The sequence below is a fragment of the Malania oleifera genome, chromosome 9 (genome assembly GCF_029873635.1).
Source record: "Malania oleifera isolate guangnan ecotype guangnan chromosome 9, ASM2987363v1, whole genome shotgun sequence".
NCBI lineage: Eukaryota > Viridiplantae > Streptophyta > Magnoliopsida > Santalales > Ximeniaceae > Malania > Malania oleifera.
This window is the reverse complement of record NC_080425.1, coordinates 31508755-31531684: the sequence shown is the minus strand read 5'-3', so window position 1 is coordinate 31531684 and position 22930 is coordinate 31508755. Positions and strand designations below refer to the sequence as shown.

Genomic DNA, 22930 nt, shown 5'->3' with positions numbered 1-22930 from the left:
TAGAAAGGGAACAAACAATTAGTTGTTAATAACATATGATTGCCACATTGCCTAAATTCGCATGAACAATGGAATCTCATGAAGATTAAAAATGAGTCAAGCCATAAAAGACTTTTTAGGCATATTTTGAATGGTGTATTTGATCTCAAGTAGAATAAAAAATGTCATTAACAAAACTTTACACAAAAAGAGCAAATTACTTCTTGTTGTTGTAATGCTTTAGTTTTGGATACACAAACATATGTTCAATATATTACTTTATCTTTCAATCTAGACCTCTATAATGAGTTATGTTAAAGAAAATGATTCGATCTTACCCAATGTTTGGTACGTAAGAATAGAATGGTAATGAAATAGTCCTAATAATTTTACATATTCACTATATAATTTTTCATTCCACTTCATTCTCAACCCATTCCATTTAGAAGTACCAAACTAATCATAAGTTTAATATTGTGAATCCTACCTAATTATTTCATGTAATTGGTGAACTCTAATTGTTCTATTAAATCTCACACAACATAATTGCTTCATTAAATCTATTAACAAAATCATTTGGTAATATCTTATAACCTAGTTCATGCTACTAATCGAAACCTTAACAATGAGAGGTAGAAGAAAGAGAAGGCACGATGACGATAATGATGAATTATCCATGCCTACAATTAAAGCAAAGGGAGATTTAACCTTGTGCTTCAACTTCAAAAATTGAGATAGGATACAAAGCTTTAAGTACGGAGATGCACAAGAGGAGCCTACAGGAGGTTCAATTTCAATTGATCAATTGAGCTTTTGTAGAAAGATAAGAGGTCATGGGGGGTTTTGTGAGGGATTTGTAATCAAATTCATGGGTTGATAGGAGACTTCAAATCCATGTATTCTGCAGTTTTAAAAAACATTGTGCATTTGACCCAAATTCAAATTCAAACTATAAAAATAAAGGCTGGACAGTGTATTTGTATTTGAGCTCTCTAAATACAAACACAAGCTCAAGTTCATGCTCCCAAACAGACAATGAACAAATAAATCGTTGGAGAAAAAAATTCTATCATGTATCAAACCAAGCAAAAACAATTCATTAAGATATAATTGAAATTATAGAGCGGCTTCCATCAAAATTACAATGATAAATGTCACAGCTAATTTTATATGCACACCCAGAAAATAGAAAGAGAAATTATACATCTGAGTGAAATTCCGGTGCAGCTTCTATCAACTATAGTTCAACTATAATTAAAAAGGCAAGCTCCAAGCTCCTTGCTTCAACAAAGCTCAAGCACGTTATGATTTTGCCAGCATGTTGAAATGTTCTGCTTGTCAATGGATCGCACTGAAATCAATGCCAAACTGTACAGGCAAGGAGCCTCTATAAGCATCTGGTATAGCACCAGCAGTTTCTGATAGATCGCAATTCATCCCCGAAATTTTTGTTGCCATGTATTCTTTGTATTTTGAGACTGAATCAACCAAAGCAAAGAGCTCATATGCACAATTCTGAATCTCTTCTTCACTCTGTTTAATAGTTTCCTCCAGCCTCAATTTGGAGGTCTGCCAAAAGATAACAAGGTTATGACAATCTACTGTAATTATATAGTGCCAGGAATTTAAAATTATCCAAGGGAGGAAATCACTTCTCATGGCGCTATTATCTTCACAAAAACATAATACAACCCTGGAAAGTCTATTTGGCCTTGGATTATCAAAATCCTCCTTAATATCATCAGCACTCTTAAGTTGACAGTTCAAAAAAGGCATATAAACAAGCCATACCTTCAAAATCTCTGCCGCTTCTCTTTCAACAACATCCAAGTTATAGGCCTCTGCCTCAATATTATCTTTTACCTTTCTAGCTTCCATTCCACATCTGGATGTGTTATCCTCTATCTCTTTCTTCAACAAGTTCAACTGAGCTTCCACCTGACAAATTTATTATTAATGTGAAAACTCAACCATCAGTCACCTACCAAATACAAATACAGTGCATCCCATATAAAAACTAATCCAGGTAGAATATATAAAACAAAAAGTAAAGCATGCATGTGAATCAACAATATATGTGAAAATCCTAGGGCATAAAGAGCTGACAATTTTCATTGAAGAGCATATTCAGATACAGCTCAACAGAAACTGGAAACAGAGGGGATTATGGGCGATTGAGATTCAAACGCTGAACATAAGAAAGTAGAAAGTGTGTAAGTGCGAGGATTTGAAACAGGGGACAATGGGTGATTGAGATTAAAATGGTGGACATAAGAAAGTGCAAGGATATGAAAGGCAATCAGCTACCAAGGAAGCAAGGAAAAGGGTTTTGAGGTAAAGATGGAGCTTTGCAAAAGGGCAAGAAGGTGCTGGAGGGGTTTTCTGAGTCTTGATTACAATATTATATTATTTGTTATATATAATAGTATCACAATATTATATGATACTAGAATCAATATTCTCATATTTTACAGTAAGAATATCACATTATTAATTTATTACAACATTATGTAATATTACTTAATGTTATGGTAATCTATTATTGATATATCATGAGTGTGTGCTGATAATATATAGTATAAGATAAATTACACTAGTATATTGCTTTATGAATATATAAATATAGTAACAAAAAAATATGTAATTAATAATACAATATATTATAATATAATTTAATATTATATTTTTATAAAATAATAATGTTATTACTTTCACGTTTTATTGCTTACTAGTTTTAATATTATGATAGTTTATTATTATAATAAACATGGGTAATAATACTATATTATAGGGGCTATTGATGCCCAACCAGCCAAAATAGTGGGGACAATTTAGCCCCAAAAAAGGATGCCCATGGGAATGGGATTCAACATTTGATCCCCACAGGTAAGAAAGGGAATGGGACTCCCACTTTTTGTCAATATCCTTCATTCCCAAAGAATTTGAGGTCATAAGCATCCACGGGTTCCTCGGCTGGGGGGGGAGGGGGTATTGTGATAATTTGGGACACCAGATTTGCAAGCAAATTGGATGTTCTCATTGGTTCTTTTCCCGCTTCTGTTCATTTAGATGTCAAAGGTAAGCGCCAATGGTGGTTTACCTCAATCTATGGACCGAATAACCCTCGTTTGAGGGACATCTCATGGGATGAATTAGCTGCAATTTTTGGAATGTGTTCCCTGCACTCGTGTTTGGGGGGAGGTGATTTTAATGCTATTAGGTCCACTGATGAGAATATGGGAGGTTCCAAAATCACCTCAAGCATGAGGGGCTTTGACACTTTGATTAGGAAGTGTGATTTGAGGGATATTCCACTCTCAAATGCCCAATTTACTTGGTTTAATAAGAAGTGGCTTCTAGGATTGATAGATTTTTGTTTACCAGTGAATGGGAAGATACTTTTCCCACCTTACTCAAGAAGTACTCCCTAGTGATTTCTAATCATAGCCCTTTGGTTCTTGAATCTAATCCTGTTAAGTGGGGCCCTACTCCGTGTGGTTGACTCATCCAAATTTTTGGAGCTTGATTAGGAATTGGTGGGCTGAATGCACTATGGAAGGTTGGGAAGGTTTTTATTTTATGAAAAGCTTGAGATATGTGAAAGAGAAGTTAAAAAACTGGAATAAAGAGACTTTTGGTGATGTTCGGTCTAGAGAAAAAAACAATATCTTGAGGAACTGAGTGCGATTGATAGATTGGCTGAGGGACCTCTTACTGAGGACATTGTGGCAGACGAGTCCAATCATCTAATGAGTTTGAACAAGTTGTTTTTAGAGAACAGATGAGTTGGAGACGGAAATCCAAAATGAATTGGGTCAAGAATGAGGATTGTAATTCTAGGCTTTTCCATAGGGTGGCAACTAGTAGGAGAACAAGGAACTTTATTAAAGAACTTGACAAATGTTAGGGAAAAGGTTATTAGGGATCCTAACTGCATTGCTGGCCTGATTACTGAATTTTAGAGGAGGATAAGGGTTGAGTTATGTTTGAGGGGCAGGATTGGTGTCCTATATCAACCAATAAAGCTGCTTCGCTAGAGATCTCTTGAGGAGAGATCAAAAGCTCAATTTTTGAGATGAATAGAGAAAAGGCTCCTCAATCTAAGGAAAATGTTCTTGATCGGGTGAATTAGTGGAAAAGAATTCATGTAACCGACCCCACCTAGTGGGACTTAAGGCTTATTGCTGTTGTTGTTGTAGAGAGAAAAGGCTCCCGGGCCATACAGTTTTACTATGGCTTTCTTTCAAGATAGCTGGGAGACCTTAAAGGGAGACCACCTCAAAGTTTTTCTTGAATTCTTTCACAATGCAGTGGTGGGGAGGAGTTTGAATTCCACTTTTATTACCTTGGTCCCCAACAAAGATGGTGCGATTAAAGTCGAGGACATTAGACCTTTTAGCTTGGTAACTAGTGTCTATAAGATTTTTGCTAAGGTGTTATCTGAGAGGTTGGAAACTGCTCTGGAGCACACTATCTCTCTTAGCCAAAGTGCTTTTATAGGTAACAAACAGATCCTAGATGCTGCCTTGATAGCTAATGAGGTGGTTGAAGATGCTGCTCGTATGAATAAGAGGGGCTTTGTGTTGAAATTGGATTTTTAGAAAGCTTATGATAGGGTGAGCTGGACCTTCGTGGACAAGATTATGGCTAGAAAAGGTCCGCCTGATGTGGAGGAAATGGATACAGGGTGTCTATCTTACGCATAGTAGTCAAAGGTGCAAGGTGCACTGAAGTGCAAAGGGTGACTAGAGCCTAGGCACGAAGCATGAGGCAAAGGTGTGCACCTCATGAAGGTGAGGCGCACGTTTATTAAAATTGTCTGCAAATACCTTACATAATGGATTCTTGATTGTAAACACATTAGGACTAATATTAGAATTTTAAAATATCAAAAATACCCAATATTAGGACATAAAAAAAGAATACTATAACACAAATTATCATTATATGCGATTTTCATGCCATAAGTTCCACAAAATAGAAGCAGCAATAAGCAGCAAGGAAGTTTTTTGAAAAAATAAAAATAATTTTTTAAAAAAAAAAAACAACAACAACAAAAGCAGCAGCAGTGCAGCACTGATTGAAATGCTGGAAATTCCAGATTGCAGAAGCAAAAATGCTTCCAGGAAGAAAAAACAGCTCATTTTCCAAATAAAACTGCAAAAGGGGGTGGGGGGTGAAGAACATTAATGAGGAGGCACAGAGCAGCAGAGCAGTTCAGAAGAAGAAGAAGAAGAAAAAAAACTGAGCAGCAGAGCAGAAATTTCAAAAATAAAAAATAAAAAAAAAGGATTGCAAAAAATAAAATAAAATAAAATAAGGGGTTCACAGCTTTAACTGAGAGCAGCACAGCAGGCCAGAAAGAAGAAATGAAGAAAGAAGACCGTGAGCAGCTGAGTACATATGTCAGGAAAAAGTGGCAACAATTCCATAATAACAGCAAAAAATAAAGAAAAAAAGAAAGAAAACAGATGGCTGAGATTAAAAGATAAGAAAAAAAAACAAAGTATAATCTGAACATTTGTGAGGCCCCTCAGTGCGTCTCTTAAAGGTTGGTTTGCCTCAACCCCTATGAGGCGCAAGCCTCATCGCCTAAGTGCACCTCATGCCTAGGGCCACCTCAATGCACCTCGCACCTCAGGCGCGCCTTTGACTACTATGATCTTCAGTGGTTTTTTCTGTCTTAGAAAACGATGAGGCCAAGTCCTGGTTCCATGCATCCAGGTGTCTAAGACAGGGAGATCCTCTTTCTCCCTTTCTCTTTAATATCGTGGTTGATCTCTTGAGTAGGACGATTGAGAAAGGGGTTGATAAAGGGTTGGTGGAGGGGATGTAGGTTATAAGAATTGCATCATTTCTCATCTTCAGTTCACAGATGATACTATTCTCTTCCTATCAGATAACATAAGCTACTTCTCTAATTTGTTGACTATCTTAAAGGTGTTTAAGAAAGTGTTCGGACGGAAAATTAATTTCTCTAAGAGTAGTCCGGTGGGTCTGGGTATTAATGTGGATTCTTTAGCTAGGGTAGCTGGTTGTGGTGTTGTGCTGTTTTGACTTGGCCTATTACTTATTTAGGCGTCCCCCTTGGTGGTAATCCCAATGTGGACTCTTTCTAGGATGCTGTTTTTAAGAGAGTGGCTAGGAGACTGGACGGGTGGAAAGGAGCATTCTTCACTTCAGGGGGTCATATTACCCTGATTCGTGCTTGTCTATCTTCTATCCCTTTGTATTACCTTTCTCTTTTTACAATCTCTGTGAGATTGGCGAGGAGGCTTGAGAAATTAATAAGGGATTGCTTATGGTCTAGTGGGGGAGAGGGTAGTAGAGATCCTCTTGAAGGTTGGAAAACAGTTTGTAGGCCTAAAAGGGAGGGAGGCTTGGGTATTGGTAATTTGGTGTCCAAAAACATCTCTTTGGTGGGGAAATGGTTATTGCACTTTCCTTCAGATCCTAATTCTCTTCAGTATAAGGCAATTCGCAGTAAATTTGGAATGCCACGAAATGGATTAGATGCTAAAGTGGGAATTAACATTACTTGAATGAAGTCCTTGAAAGTTTGAATCTCAGATTTATGATTATTTCCTTCCTAAAGTGCATTATACAGTGGTAATGGAGAGCATATTCGCTTTTGGGAGGATCATTGGGTGGGGGAGATACCTATGGCTACTACTTTCCCTCATTTTTTCGTTTATCAAATCTTTATGACACCCCAATTTCTGCTTTTCTTCTTATGCAAGAAAATGAGCATTATTGGAACTTCCATATTTGGGATATATCCAAATAAGAGAGAGATTAATGAGATGGTTCTTTTGACTGGGTTGTTTGATTCTTTTCAAGTTCATTTGGGGAGTGATAATAGGGTGTGGAGTATAGATCCTTTTTGGGAGTTCTCTTGTAAATCTTTTTTCACCTCCTTGACTTGTGATTCAACTGCGAATCCTTTTGCCTTTTATCCTTTGATTTGGAAAGCTACAGCTCCCTAAAAAATAAAAGCTTTCATTTGGGCTGCAATACTTGAAGAATGAATACCAATGATCTGCTTCAGAAGAGAAGATCTAATAAGGCCCTATCCCCCAACATTTGTGCCATTGCATTAGGAGTGAAGAGACTTGTGCACATCTCTTTCTTCATTGCCCTTTCATATTGGCTATTTGGAATGAGTATGGTATATTTGGTGAAAATTGGGTCTGTCCATAAACTTTGAAGGCCTTTTATACTACAACTTTTAGGGATTCTGGCAAAGGAGAGGATAGCAAAGCTCTATGGCATTGCACCGTTATGGCTATTATTTGGTGCATTTGGTTGGAAAGGAACACTAGAATATTCAAAGGTGTGACTACTACTAACAATTTGCTTTGGAGTAGAGTGGTATATCTTGCGTCGGTGTGTGTGTAAGCAAATGGTTCTTTTTTTGTCAAGTTTCTCAGGAAGACTTGCAGCGGGATTGGTTGGCCCTGTTACATTGAGGTTAGTTCTCTATTTAGGTTGTATTCTTTGTAACTAGTTTCTATTGATGTAAAGGGAGGATTTCTTATTCTCCGTCTTTTCTTTTTTCTTTTCCTTTCTCTTTCTCATTTTCTTTTAATACAATTCTGTATTTATAGAAAAAATCAAGACATCAATTTCTAGCCACAAAACAAACATGGGAATATAATGCCAGGAATGTTAAAAGATCCTGTCAACCAATGCCCCTAGAAGAACCTAACTCAAAATCAAACCTGAGCCCAAGAATGTTCCCCATAAAAGACAAGTCTTCAGTTGTTGAATTTTTATTTTGCTGTTAGTCATCATAAGGAAGAGCCTTGAGTAGATCGTAAAAGTGTTACGTCCAAACCTAAAGGTTAGACATTCAAATCATGGAAATAGTCTCTCCAAACATGAAGATAAGACTGTATCATGCCCTCCTCGAACCCCCATTGGAGTGGGAGCCTTGTGCGTTGGGTCATGGGTTTTACATATACATCTTACATTTTTAACCACCATGATATGTTGAACTGATGCTAAAACAATCAAAAATTCAAGCTAAACAATGATTAAGAAAAAAAAAAGGGAGAGAAGGACACCATAAAATATTACACAATAGCAGTATCATGCAATTTGAGCATCTCTACCAATATTGCCACAAATAAAGAAGAATTATAAAATTTTCTAATATTAATGTAAAGAACTTCTGGAAACTCCCGAGGATTTGAATAAAGAACAGCAATTATTTTCTTAGATGGACCTTCAGCAATGAGCAGTTCTCAATGGTTCACTCTGTTATACTTGTCTGCCAACTAACAAGGGCAATTCACAATTTATATTCACTCTAATGAGTCCAATTTTTAATCAATCTTTTTACAAGAAACTTAACACACATATTCTGTAGGATAATGCAAAGCCCTTGCAATTAGCAACTCACTAATTCCCTTTCAATATCTGGTAAATATAGGATGCCTTTGGATGAGAAGTTCAGAATTCCACAAAGGACTTAAAAAGAAGGGGGCAGGGGGGTGGGGGCGGGGAGAGAATTCATTCTGAGTTTATTTATAGTAGATGCAAATAAGTTAGCAGTATGTGTAATGATGGTGCTACAACAGCAACAATAATAGCAGCAATGCTAGTGAAGTCATGGGAGCTGCCAATAGGAGCCATGTGGTGGCAGCAATGATGATGGAAACAGGAATATCTCAACTGCAGGAACAGTAGTTAGTGGGAATATGATGTAGGCCAAGCATCCAACAAATTTTCAATTACAATCAACTTTAACAACACTAGTACATAAAGGCCTCATATAGGCTGACAATACTTGGATAAGAAGAAAGTAATTTTAGAATCCTAAATAAGCCAAAATACTGCTCTAAAAAAAATACCCTACAATTTAAAAGATACACCCCCATAAAAATACCCTAGATAAGAAAAACGAAAATACAATTAACCCCTTAGAAATATACTAATTTATATCCAGGAAACAAGGAAATCAAAATTAGGGGACCTAATTATACTTCGATACAGCTTTTATGAAAGACAAGACCATAGAATCTGCAAATCTACAACCTGATAAAATACTATGACAAAAATATCATGAAAAATAGAAATAAAATTTTTAAAAAAATCCCAAAATTCTCAAATGTTCAATTTTGAGTCTTTAGCCTCCTCTTTTCATACAGTATCATTCTCCCACTGTTGGGAAAAATTTGAGCTCAATTTTTAAGAATTTAAAAGATTACAAACCAAGAACTAGTCCAGTCTTGGAGAATAGGGCATGGAGAGCATCAGCGCAATTCGCAAGCTTCTAAACAGAAGAAAAAAAAAATTGGTGCTGGATCAGTTGCAAAAGGTGCAGTTGACAAATTCATTACGAATAATAAATTCAAAATCTGCAATCTCACTCATGGACATGACTTCAAGTTTACATCTGGCAGATTTGTTTTCAAGGGATTGTTGACCTTGCGATTTCCATAATCTCGGTGATCTCACACACTTTTTTGGGGTCAACTTATTTTCGTTGGAGTTCCGACTTCAGCACTTTGTCATCTTCTTGGTCTTTTCCTCTTCTTTTTTTATATCATCAATAATTTCCTTTTGTTTCCCATCAATTGAACTTAGCTTGGAATCAAACTGATTTTGCAAGCAAGACCTTTTAGAATTGAGAAGCTACCTAAAAGGTTAATTCATCCATTGACTTCTCAGTTCTTCTAAGACACTCTCTGAGTAACATGATCAAATTGGTTCTTTGTCAACAGTTTTTTTTACGGCATAATGGTGGAGGAAGGCAGTGGGGGTGGACGGGGAGTTGCAGACTCTTTGAGTAACATGATCAAATTGGTTCTTTGTCAACAGTTCCTTTTATGGCATAATGGTGGAGGAAGGCGGTGGTGGTGTATGGGAAGTTGCAGGAACTAGAAGTATGGTTGATAAATTTTGAGCGTATCAACTCCACAAATTGGCAATGAAGGTGATTTGAATTAAAATAATAAAACCTGAGAGTTTAAGTTAAAATCTGCATACAACTTAGCCCTTTGTTAGGGCATTATATACACTGTTGGCCCACAACCTAATAGCTTAAGCTTTTAGGTAAAGTGGCAATTTAACATCGTGTCAGAGCTGGTTACCAGGAGGTCTTGGGTTCCTGTCCTTTCGCCTGCGTTTAATGTAAGTTTGTTTAAAAAAAATATTGCGTCCCCAGTGTGCGTGTTACTCATTGTTTGTTTATCTCTCCACGTGCTGTCAGGATGCACATGTGGGGCACGGTTAAGCCTTGAGGGCTTGATACACATTATTGGCCAACAACCTAACAGCTTAAGTTTTTAGGTAAAATAGTATCTAACAGCCTTGATAACCAAGGAGACTTAAGCTGAACTGACAAATCCTAACAAGACACTAATAGTAATACTGGATGAAAGTGAGCTCAGATACAAGTCAATTCCAATAAGCTCTAACGACAGTAGCACAAAAAGGTATTTTATAGGCTGACAATGCTTGAAGAACAACAAAAATAATTTTCAGAATCCAAAATAAGCTAAAATGGATACTTTCCATCACAATAATACACTAAAGTCTGAAAGAAATGAGCCCAAAAAAATACTTTAATTTAAAAACAAAAATATGATTAATACTTCAAAATCTACTAATTTATGACTAGGAAAAAGGCAAAAAAAAAATGAGGAAACCTAGTAATACTAGGGCACTACTAATAAAAGATAAAATCTTATAATCTACTAAATTTTTTCAATAAAATCTACAATCTATAATCTAGTAAACTATTATCACAAAAGTACCACAACAATACAGGAATAAAATAATAAATATACATATAGACACGCATACCAACAATCCCAATTTTCTTCAGCCTCCTTTTTCATATGCCAGAATAGCTGTAACATGCTAGTGCCATGTACTGGAAGTCTTAGCAACAATGTCAACAACAAATTGATGGCAATAATGATGATGATACAGTGGAGGGGCAGAAGGTGATGGTGATGGCAAGGCCAAGTTGATACCATTATGAGGATGGGGATAAACTGGATTACCAACTCTCCATGGTTACAGATTTACGAAATGACACCTCTTGGGTGGACTCAACGAAAAAAGTTCAAATGATTTTTTCTTCTTGTCTGCTTCTTCCGTAAAGCTTTCAATGGGGGTTTTTGAATCTGGGTTTTTGAATCTCATGGCAGGCAAGCTGATCTTACACAAAACTGACTTTAACAAATGCTCTCTTGACTGGAGGTACTGAGATCTTCATGGCTTGTGAAGAGGTCGTTAGCTGCGCATGGTGAGCATGACTTGGAAAGCTTCCCATAATCTATCGAGTTTGTCAAACTTCAACTATAGTTTGGAAGTTTGAAACCCAGCTTGGAAACCATTGTGCCAACATACACTCTTGGTATACAAGAAGTAAGCATTTGGTTACCAATGTCCAACTGCGCTTCCTAAGAATGACAAGCAAACATGTATGCAGCCTGGTTCCTCCATCCTGTTACAAAAGCGGCCACAGTTTCCTCAGACTTATGTTTTGTGGATTCCAAATCTCTGATAGTAACCTTAAGCTCCACATTATGTTGATCCTAAGTAATGAATTCACAACATAGATCACTCCACTACCTCACACAGAAGTCACTGAGGGAGAAGAACCATAGCTTGGCAGGCTCAATTACTGATAGATGAAAAGCCTGAGTCATGGCGCCTTCTTTGGCTCCTCGGAGCTGCATGGCTTGGATTTCTCTTCAAGTGAATCAAAGGGACCCTGTGCCATCAAACTTGTCTACATTGATCATCACAAACTTATTGCGCACTTGGGATTTAGGAAACAAAGAGAATGATTCAGTCTCCTTCCTGCTAACCATTCACCCTACCTATTCCTTAGTTCATTCAACCCAGTATTTTCCTTAAGCTTAATGCATTTGTCCCCATACTAAAACTATTATTCTTCAAATTCATACACAGTTTGCTCTTTGGCAAGGATTAGACCCTCAAGCCATCGCTCGGGAAGTAAATTCTTCAAAAAGCTTCTTTATTTGCCCACGGGTGGCAGGAGCATTGCCCATCAATGTTATTACAGATCTATTTAGGTGGCCTTGGTTGCTATGCTTCCAGTAAGCATAAATCTACCCTCTGCCATCATGCTGCCAACTCCATTTTGTTAAAGTTTTTTTCTTTTCTTCTCTCTCTCTCTCTCTCTCTCTCTCTCTCTCTCTCTCTCTTTTCCCAAAATAACCCTCCAACATTGCCATGCAAGCTTAGGTGAAAGATGCAATCATAAATGTCTCAATGTGAAGATTTGTCTCTTTTCCACCCTCTTGAGTCTATGTTTAAATTAATCCTTCAAGAAGAAAACGAAGGGCCAGGTTACAGCCCATTCCATCATTAGAGTATTGTCATTGGACCTTAAAAATTTTGAGGAAAATGAATGATTTTTGTGTGACCCCAATGTCATAACCAAACAACCTTAGATCTCAGAACAAGGATTTAATCGTCTTCCTAAAATGAGAATGCCCCTACTCACTTTATTTGATGGGCATGCATACCATTAGACTAATTTAAAACAAGCTCAACCATTAGGACATAGTTATTGGGCTTGCTTTGAAAATCATGCTTTTATTATTAAAATATCCCAATACCATAACCTAACAATATTCTTAATTGGTCCTATGGTCCACACATCCATTGCACAATGGACATTACCCTTATTTTCAATCATTTGGGCTGGTGCACAAACTTTTGGACCCTTTTTTGTAAATGATATAGCCTATTAGAGAAGACACATAAGCTGTCACAGCATAATCATTGGGTGTTGATTGCTTATCAATGATGTTTTTTTACAACCTCATGTCATAGCTCAAACAAGGTAGATGCATGTCCACAAGTTCGACACAAAATCTTGATGCAATTTATCGCTTTTCATGTTGACCTTCACTTTTTTTTTTTTTTTGAATATTTTATTTTCAACCCTAAAAGCTTGTGGGGAAGGCACATAACCTTGTCGAGTGAATTTTCATAAAATAAATTTTTTTCCTTGGAAGCTACCCAATATCATAGTTCTAGCTTCTAACCTTCATGCCATAGTCCACCAAGGCAGGTCATTTAAGGACATTTTTGAGACTAGAGTCATGATTTTGAGGCCTTTATTTAATAAAATATTTTTGAGACATCCCAAAGTTATAAACCTAACAACCCCGTAAGGGCTTAAAAGTTTGCCCTAACTCTAAGATAGTGCCACTCGAGACTATAGGGACATGTTTACAGACAAGGCATATACAAGATCAACCAAGCAAATTACAACAAATCCAAGGACATTCAAACACAACTACACAAGGACATAATACAATCATATACATACAACATAATATGGTGCCTCTACTCAAAAGTAAACCTAAGGGTGAGTACTAGGGTTTGCTAAATGCAAATGTGATGGGTAGGCTTCCTAAAGGTTCCCCTTTAGCTAGGGCACGCAATATACCGATGACATACAAGTATATGACCACAAGAGAGTCATATCAATCCAAGGGTATGTCTTTACCCATATGATACACCAATTATAAGTTAGTACTAGGATTTTTTTGGGGTTGATTCCCTCATAAAGAACAGCAGGTCCTAACCTCCCAAGAGGACCAAAAAGCCGCACAAGAAAATCAAGGGTTTGAGGCATCTTCCTAACTAACATTCCCACACATAATACATATGCAAGGCACATAATCATACGAATGATAGGGTAGTGAATACACAAAGAATGATTCTATAATTACCAATTTACCATATTTGAAGTATAATTCTTGACTTCCCCAAAGGAGTTGCCAAGTCTAGTTTTGGAAAGAATTTCCTTTTGTTATAGGAAAAATAAAATTTCTAAAGAGTGTGGACTTTTAGGCAAAAAATGATTTCAAATTCCTTTCCAAGCTTTTTAAGGCAAAGGTAAGGCCATTATTCCTAAACTAGTCATGTGAACGTGATAGAAACCTTCGGCCACAACCCCTAACTTGAATAATATTGAATAATAGGAACTCACTTACCCTAATACAAGGACCACCACCCTTATTCTAAGTAATAAGAATCCTACTGGACCAATATTCATAGATGGCACACCTTAGTCGTAGGAACACCCGCCGCCCCACAAGGGCTATCACTCTACGTTAGCCACTTTTCAATAATAGGCATCCGAATTTATTATGGAGTTGCCATCCCATTATTTTTAGGAAAAATAAGCAATAAACCTATTCATTCCAAAACTTGGAAAGGCATTCTAAAAAGAAGAGTAGGATTCAATTAGTAAGTTACAAATTGGGAAGGTTAATGGATGATAGACCCATTAAGGGGCCCAAGGTGCGTGCTCTCTTCGCCTCTCCCAGGTATAAATAGTATACACTATGCAAGTTCGTCGCTAAGTTAGATCCTTGCTCTTTTACCCTTTTTTTTCATTTTTGGTGACAGATATTCACTTGTTTATTGTGGTTTGAATAGGAGAATAATGTAAAAAGTAACTATTTGAAACTATATAGGCTTCATTAAAAGAAACAAAGAAAAGATGAAATAGAAACAAAAGAGCATGTCAGCAAAAGTTTGAACAAAAGATAATAAAATACAACAGAAAAAGAAAAAGTTCGAACAAAGACAGTGACAACACATTAGCATTTTTGTGTCATTGTTTACTCCCTTTTAAGGAAATGCATGCAGTGTCAAGGAGTGCAACTAATTTTGAGTTATTTCTTGCACAAGCTTTGTCATACATTGCACATAATAGATGGTTATTTGTAATAAAAACAGTTACTTTTCAACAAGAAAAAGAAAAGGGTATGCACACAACAATGCAAAAGATCTACTTGCGAAGGTCATCATGGAAGAGAGCTAGTTGTATCAAACTTACCTCACCAATATAGGACTGAACCACTGCAATACGATTCCTCTTTGCCTCAATCTTGGCACCATTTTCAACCAACTGTTGCCGAAGAGAAATCATCTCCTCCAACTTTGCCATAGTGCTCCTCTTTATGTCATCAATAAAGGATTCAAGAGCAGGAGTAAGTGTTGATTTATAATCAAATCCCAAAATTTCAGCAGGTGTCGACCCTTTTGCACTTAGCGAATACTGGATATTTCCAAGCTTTAACCTAAAGAGCCCCGAGAAGAGATTAGTTTCATTGAAATCGTCAATATGGTATCATACTTACGGCTTGTTTGATTCTTCAAGAATAGTTATTCATCGAAATAAGATGAAATATAGTTTAAATTTTGAGAATCAAGGGAATAGTCATTCCTTATATATTCTTAATTATTTCATTCAACATGTAATAAGAAAGAAATAGATATCCCCATGATGAAATTGGGGAATAGTTATTCCTTTTCTATTCCTTATTCTGGACTCATAAAATGTTTCACATTGTTAGTTGTTTTATAATAACAACATAACTTCTTGTATAATTAATTGTAACTAGCCTACTAAAACTAATCTATTACTAGGAATAGGCATTCCGCAAATCAATCGTAACCTTAAATATTTACAAGAAATGATTGGCTAGCAAATAAACAGAAATTCAAAGTAAGAATTCATTCATAAACACACACACAAATTTAGTGATTGAGGTAGGTATCATTAATTTCCATTTAATTTTCAAAAAAAATAATTAAATGCATGTGTCAACACCGGATTCTAGTCCGTGCCGACGGATGAAAATGTGTATGCATGGCGATCCCCCAAACAAGATAGTGAAATCAGGAGCGGATAAGACTAGAGAAAATAAAAAGATTGAAAATGTAGAGTCATCACCTTTGTTATTTTTTTATAAGGAAAAAACCCTAAAAGGGTCTACGGTGCAAAGAGCAAGGGTCCAGGAGTACATATGTGTGTAGGGAAGGTGGTAGACTAACCATTCTAAGGGGATTAGTCCACTAGCACCCTACCAACACCCGTTCTAAGAACGGTTAGCGTTGTGTGTATGTCCTAACTAAGAATAAAAGGAAGAAAAGAAGAAAAGTTCCCCTTTTCGGTCATTGGTGAAGTACCACTATCCAAGAGTCTAAACAACAAGGTTAAAAAACCATGACACACTCTTGTTTGAAAAGAGGAATTGACCTCAGATAATCCTAAATTTTGAAAACATGATACAAAGTGGAAGAAATTTATGGAAAAGATTTTGATTGATTGCCTTTAAATTCAAAGATGACTCTTTCCTTTGAAATTAAGGTTTGGGAAAACTCAACATCAAAATATCTAGTTTCAATCATGGACTGGATGAGATGGGAGGTTTTTTATTGAATTTTGAATAAATGGGAATTGTGGTCCCAAACCCATGATTGAAATTAGAGAATTCAATGCTAACAAAGTTGAAAATCTCCTAATAGACATCAGGTCTTAATGGAGAGTTAAAATAAATCGGTCATTGATGAAGTTTGCAAAGTTCTCTAATTGGCAATCGAGATTTGAATGTGGGTGAGGTCAGTCATTACAAAAGGTTTGAAAATCTCTTTATTAACAATCAAGATTTTGATAGTCTGATTGAATCAACTATTAATTGAAATCTAAAAAATCTTTGATTGCCAATTAGGTTTTAATGTCCTAATTGGGTCAACTCTTAATTGAAGGCTTCAAAAAAAATCTTGATAACCTTAATGCTTTGATTGAGTCAACTCTTAATTGAAGATCTAAAAATATCTAATTGTCAATTAGGTTTTAATGTTCTGATTGAGTCAACTCTTAATTGAAGACTTGCAAACCTTTGATTGTCAATCAGGTTTTGATTCTTTGATTAGGTCAACCCTTTATTGAAGACTTTGGAAAATCTCTGATTGACAATTAGAGTTTAATTGATTAGATAGGGTCAACTCTTAATTACAACTTTGAAAATCTTTAACTGACAATTATAGTTTAATGCTTTGGATAGAGTCAAAGCTCTAATTTGACAATTAGAATTTAATTGATTGGATGGAGTCAACTCTTAATGGAGGACTATGAAGATCTCTGATTGTCAATCAAGTTGCAATGCTTTAAATGGAATATCTTTAACTAAGGCAATCACCATTTATGAAAGAAATTTTGGAATTTTTGAAAAAGGAGAGTTTCCATTTTAGGGAAAGATGCTCTGACAAAGAATGAAGATTTTTAAAAAATTACCAAACTTATCATCGACCATGAAAGGAGAAACAATTTGAACAAACTTTTGAAAAATGAGAGTTTTGAAAAGTGGAATTCCAAGTTTGCCCCTAGCTTCTCAATCCTGTGGTGCAAGCACCGACTCCCGTTCGCCCATATAGGCTTAAGAGAGAGTGTTTGTCCCTCGCCTAGGGTTAAGAAGGGAGAGGATACCATACAGTGAAAACTCCCCTATCATCCCATCATTAGTCAAGTTAAGAGGCCTTGAACAAAGCTCGGTGACACAATGAAGGACACATTAGGGACCAAAGGCCAAAGAGGATGTTTAACAAACATGCATTAGTAATATGACCATTAAAATAACAAACATGCATACATAAGTAAGGACTTATTATCTAGCATTAGGGATTGTGAACATGAGAATGATCAATTTGAGCACACCTCCAACATTTGCAACAATCCTCATATAATTAATGGAACTACATGCTTTATATTTCATGGCAACAACAAACTTCAAAAGAGATACTTCAGCTACCATGGCATATTGAGCAAATTCAAACCATATTATTCACCCAAAAAAGGTTACTAGCCACATTTCATTGAAGGGAACCAAGTTAACCATTCAAAAGAACCAAGATAAATGAAATGGCTTCTAATACAAGGGCATGAATCAATGGGGCAAACAAGTACATGCTAGAGAACTAATCCCCAAAGTTTTCTACCATTGAAGCAAGCATCTTTTTCTTTCTTTTTCTTTTTTTTTGGCTCTAATCACACTATCGTTTATTGATGCAAGATATGGACTGCTCACATTTAAAAAAAATACCAACCATTCTCATGAGAAGGGACCAAACTTGCCATGTCCAAATGAGCAAAAACAACACTCAAATCAGATTTCAAATAACTTAACAAATTGCCGCAAAAATCGCAAATTTCAGAAGCAATGACATCGTATGCACAGTAATCAATATGGAATGTTGCGAACTGGGGTGACCTGCTGCTACTGTGAGCACCAACTGCGCCCATGACCCTCAACGCAGAGGAAGAAGAAGGCCTCGAACATCTTCTCTCAATACCAACTCTCGAATGCCCCTTTGCAACCGCTGCCACCCACAGCTGGAAAAGAAACCCACGGCCGTTTCAAAATCGATATGGGATGTTGCGAACTGGGGTAACCTGCTGCTACTGTGAGCAGCAACTGCGCTCATGACCCTCAACGCAGAGGAAGAAGAAGGCCTCGAACGTCTTCTCTCAATACCAATTCTCGGCTGCCCCTATACAACTGCTGGCGCCCACAGCTGCAAAAGAAACCTACGGCTGTTTCTACACATTGAAACAGCCTGCCATCATACCTCTCCTCTTCTCCATCGCATGCTAGGGTTCTCATGCGAACCCTAGCCGCTGCACACACAGCAGAATGGACACAACTTCTGTTGCTGTCCCAACCAGCCCCTGCCACCACGAGCTACCTATGGAACCCTAGTATAGGGTGAGCTCCCCAGCCCAAACTGCTGCACCCTGAAACACTTCTCCCTTGTGACTTTGCCCTGGGGTTTCGTGGACACCCTAACTATCATGCAACCCCCACACCAGAAGGCTGAGTTCTCGTTCGACCACCTGCTCCAAAACCTTGGGCCATAACCCTACACCCTCTCCTTTTCCCCAACCTAGCACATCACTAGGTTGCTATTCATGGAGTGGCAAACCAGCTACGAACCAACAACATATTCCTGCTAGTATGCAAGGGATAATCAACATAAAATCAAAGAAAAAAAAAAAAGGAAGAGAGGATAGCCTACCTGAAGGCATGCAAGGAGACCTGCTGAGGCTGTTTCCAAGTGTTGCAGAGGCTCTCAGTGCTCCTCCTTTCGGCTGTTGGTGCTCAAACACTGTTGCTCACGGCTGGGGTCCCTTCTCCTCTCTCTTTCTCTCTTGAATCCCTGCCTCTCCTCTCTCCCTACTCTTTCCGTGAGTTCACCCCCTTTCCCTCACCCTATGCTCTCTTCCCTTTTCATGCTTATGGCCGCCCCCTTGCTTCCACCCTCTCTTTCTTTTTTGTATTCTCTAGATTTTTTTCTCTAGTCCTCTTCTTACATGAACCCCCACCCTTTTTTTATTTATTCCTTTTTTTTCTGTCATGGACCCTCCTTTTCCCTTCCTTTTTGTTTCTTTTTCTCTCTCTAGCTCTTCCCCTTTCTCCCTAACTCTCTGTTTCCCTCTAGCTCACTCCCTTCTCTCCCTATCTCTTCTAGCTCACTCTCTTCTCTCAACAAGTGATTCCCCCCGCCCCCCCGGCCCATCTAGCTCTCTCTCCCTCCTATTTATAGGCAAAAGAAATGAGCTAGGGCTTCCTCTAAATAAGGACAAGAGCATCCCCAAGAGCAAGATTAATTACAACCCTGCCTCTACGGCCCAAAAAGGGTGCTCTTGGGCCCCTTAGGGACCCAACTAGACTGATTGAAGCAGCGAGGAGTCTTCTCCTAACACTCAACAAGGCCCAGAGAGACCCAAAGAAGCCCAAAATAAGCCCTATTGGCCCAACTAGGCCTAATAAAGCTGCAAAGAGTCTTACAAAAGACGTAGAGGGACCCTGAGAGGCCCCAAAAATCCTAAGAGAAATCTTTAAGATTTTCAAAACACCAATAAAACTCTAAGAGGTCCATGAGGGGCCCTGAATTGCAATTAAAGCCCATAGAAGGGCTTAGACCTCTATTAAGCCTACTAACTAAAGTAAGAGAGCCCTACGTCAAAATGGACATCCCCATGATGAAATTTGGGAATAGTTATTCCTTATCTATTCCTTATTATAAACTCATAAAATGTTTCACATCATTATTTGCTTTATAGTAACAACATAATTTCTTATATAATTAATTGTAACTAGCCTATTAAAACTAACCTATTGTTGGGAATAGGCATTTTGCAAACCAAACATAACCTTAAAGATTACAAGAAATGACTAGCTAGCAAATAAACAAAAATTCAAAGTAAAAATTCATTCAAAAACACAGACATAAATTTAGTGATTGAGGTAGGTATCATGAATTTCCATTTAATTTTCAAAAATATAACTAAATATATGAAATGGAGAGCCAAGAGAATTAGTGAAGAAACAGAGTCATTCAATCACCAAATGTAATCAAGCAGCTAATGAATGAGAAAGTACATTTTGCATTAGTTAATATTTTATCCTTTAGTATTTCAAAAAAAAGTGTATTTGAATTAAAAATGACCCTGAATTAGAAGACTACAGAAGATAAAGAGAGAGAACTAAAGCAGTATCAACAGCAGAATATTAGCTGCTCCTAAATATATATAGATATATTTATTTACATGCCAATTTTTTGGTTTTTCAACCACGCTCAAATAAAGAAATATGAGCAAATCATCACTCACTACTTCTTAAGCAAAGATGTCAAATGAAAACCTAATGGAAACTATAAACTTTGAATCAAGCTATCAACCTAGAAGCACCTGGCCTGACTGGAAGGAAAATCACATTTGCCATCTATGCAAACCTAATATAAATCAAAGAAGCTGGTATAAATTCAGCAGCACTACAGCATAATTGCTTCACAAAGACAAAGAATGACTCAGTCCACACAATAAATTGAGTGATGAAAAACAACCAGACTTGGCAGCGTTACTGTTCAAACATTAGAAATCAGATACTTTATATTTGTTACGAACAAAGGTACTAAAAATTCAAATATCAAAACAGCACAAAAAAGAAGAGAAAAAAATTTGTACGCCCAGCCAAAGGTTTTACGAATAAAAATAAAATACCTCCTGATAGCCTGGTTGCATTCAATTGAAAGTGTCTCAAGCTCCTTAAACTTGTGGCCGAGCGTCGTGTCATGATCCCAAGACTTCTCCTCCCATGTGTTCCTGGCACCATCAGCATCCCCAATATCCCTCTCCACAGCCTGCAACTCCCTTTTCATCCTTTCCGCGTCCCTTGTGTTCACCGTTTGCTCCTCCACCCTCTTCTTCAACTCTTCATTCTCCCCACAAATCCTCTTCCTCTCTTCCTCCTTTGCTCCCAGCTCCCTCTCTTTTTCCTGAAAAACCTTGTCCAATGCTGCAATCTTTGACGAGAACTGGTCTATGACCGCATGGAACTTCTTCACGTCCTCCTCCAACACCACCCTCTCCTTCTCCATCACCTCGATCGCACTTGGACCAGATTTCAACCCATCCACCTTTGACTCAAGCTCCGCTATGTCCTTCTCCAAATCTTTCACATTCTCCACCACGCCATCCCTCTCCTGCTCCAATTTCCCCAAAAATTCCCTATCGAGCGTGTCAACTGAATCATCATCTCCCCTAATATAATGTAAGTAACTATCAAGCGCGTAGATGAACATAGTGTTATCCTGAAAGAACACGGAGGCAGCGGACGAATTCAGCAGGTGATCATTGTACATTACGATTTGAACCAACCAGTGGATGACAGCGAGCAAGGAAGGCCAAGAGTGAGGCGTGCCTGGAGCGCGAAGAGCGGACTTGTTGAGCTTAATTGGGCAACAAAGATGTTTGAGGATGATGGGGAGGTCTTCGTCGAGCTTGACGGAGGAGTAATCGAGGCGACTGAGGACGAAGCGGAGGGTTTCGGTGATGTCTTTGGCAGAGGGTAGTGGGGGTTTGAGGGATAAAGATTGGGAGTTGGAGGAGAGGTATGCGTTGATGGTGCGGATGGCAGACAGTTGGTAACCCCGATCGGAGATGGGGATGGAAGAACGGCCGAGGCCGACGGAGGAGGGGCGGCTGCTGCAGAAACTGGCATCGGAGTCGCGGGCGGTAGTCGTGGTGGCGGCGCCGGTGAAGAGAGGAGGTGGAGGCGGTTGTGAAGCATGGTGCGCTGTGAATGAGTCTTTCTGACGTCGTCTTCCTGCGCCTCTCATCTCAGGCGATGGGCAGTCTTCCTGCTGCGCGCTCTCTCTCTCTCTCTCTCTCTCGGGCTTTCCCGCTCGGCCCACACCTTTCCGAAGGATTTTTGTTTTTTTCGTTTTAAAATGCCTTCGCTGCCAGCCTGTGAATCGCAAGGAGGGGAGCCGCAGGGGTGGGAAATTTTGAAAATTCCAACCAAATCGAAAATTTGAACCCAGGATTTGGTAAAATTCAGAATTTTTAAATTTTTTAATTATTGGTTTGATTTTATTTCAATTCTTTCAATAATCGCAATTAATCAAACTAAATCATTATGTTATATAATATATAACATTGTATAACATTTTAATAATTTAAATTAAAAAAAATGTCTTGTAATAAATATTTTAAATTTATATGTTAATCGTTATTAAAGAAAAAAATATTATTTCTAGTGATTTTAAAATTTTAAATTATATTTAACTATTTGTTCGGTTAACCATTAGATATTAGTCTAAAAATTGATCAACAAAATTACTATTTTAAACGGTTCGATTCAATTCATATTTTCTAACAAATCAAAACTTTGGTTCAATTCACAATTCAGGATATATGGCTCAATTAACAAAACCAAAACCATGCCACCCTTGGGGAGCCATGGGCATGGATTGTGTTCAAATGAGGTGAGTCATGGATCCTTTTGATTCTTCATGTCACTTTGTAAATCATAGATCATGATCATGGGTTAGTGACAACTTACAACTATGAGCCTATGGGTGTCGAAAAACTATGAAGTGAAAGGTCTATTTGCCACATATAGATGATTTACAGAGTGCTAAAGCCCAAAAGGAAGGGCAAAGAACCAAAAACTAAAGGCTTAAGAGCCAACTATAGTGTTCACACTTTTTGCTTCTAGCCTGCATTGATTAAGGTTCAAATGAAATGAAGACCCCAAAATCAAATATAAGAGAAAATATTAAAATGTAATAATTTATTGGGAAAATATATACTTAG

At 37.6% G+C, this 22930-nt stretch overlaps 1 protein-coding gene across 2 annotated transcripts; it reads right to left on the bottom strand.

The window, feature by feature from the left end:
* Positions 1-1053: 1053 nt before the first annotated feature.
* LOC131164462 (kinetochore protein NDC80 homolog) lies at positions 1054-22053 on the bottom strand. Of its 2 annotated transcripts, XM_058121664.1 has the most exons (4): positions 20834-22053; positions 14825-15068; positions 1771-1917; positions 1054-1548 (listed from the first exon to the last, which is right to left on the bottom strand). In XM_058121664.1, exons 1-4 carry the CDS (start codon positions 21949-21951, stop codon positions 1318-1320), a joined length of 1740 nt encoding a protein of 579 aa, XP_057977647.1. In that variant the 5' UTR covers positions 21952-22053; the 3' UTR covers positions 1054-1317. The 2 variants fall into 2 exon arrangements, with proteins under 2 accessions (XP_057977647.1, XP_057977646.1); XM_058121663.1 differs by having other exon boundaries at positions 1054-1917; positions 20834-22040.
* Between the last annotated feature and the right edge of the window lie 877 nt (positions 22054-22930).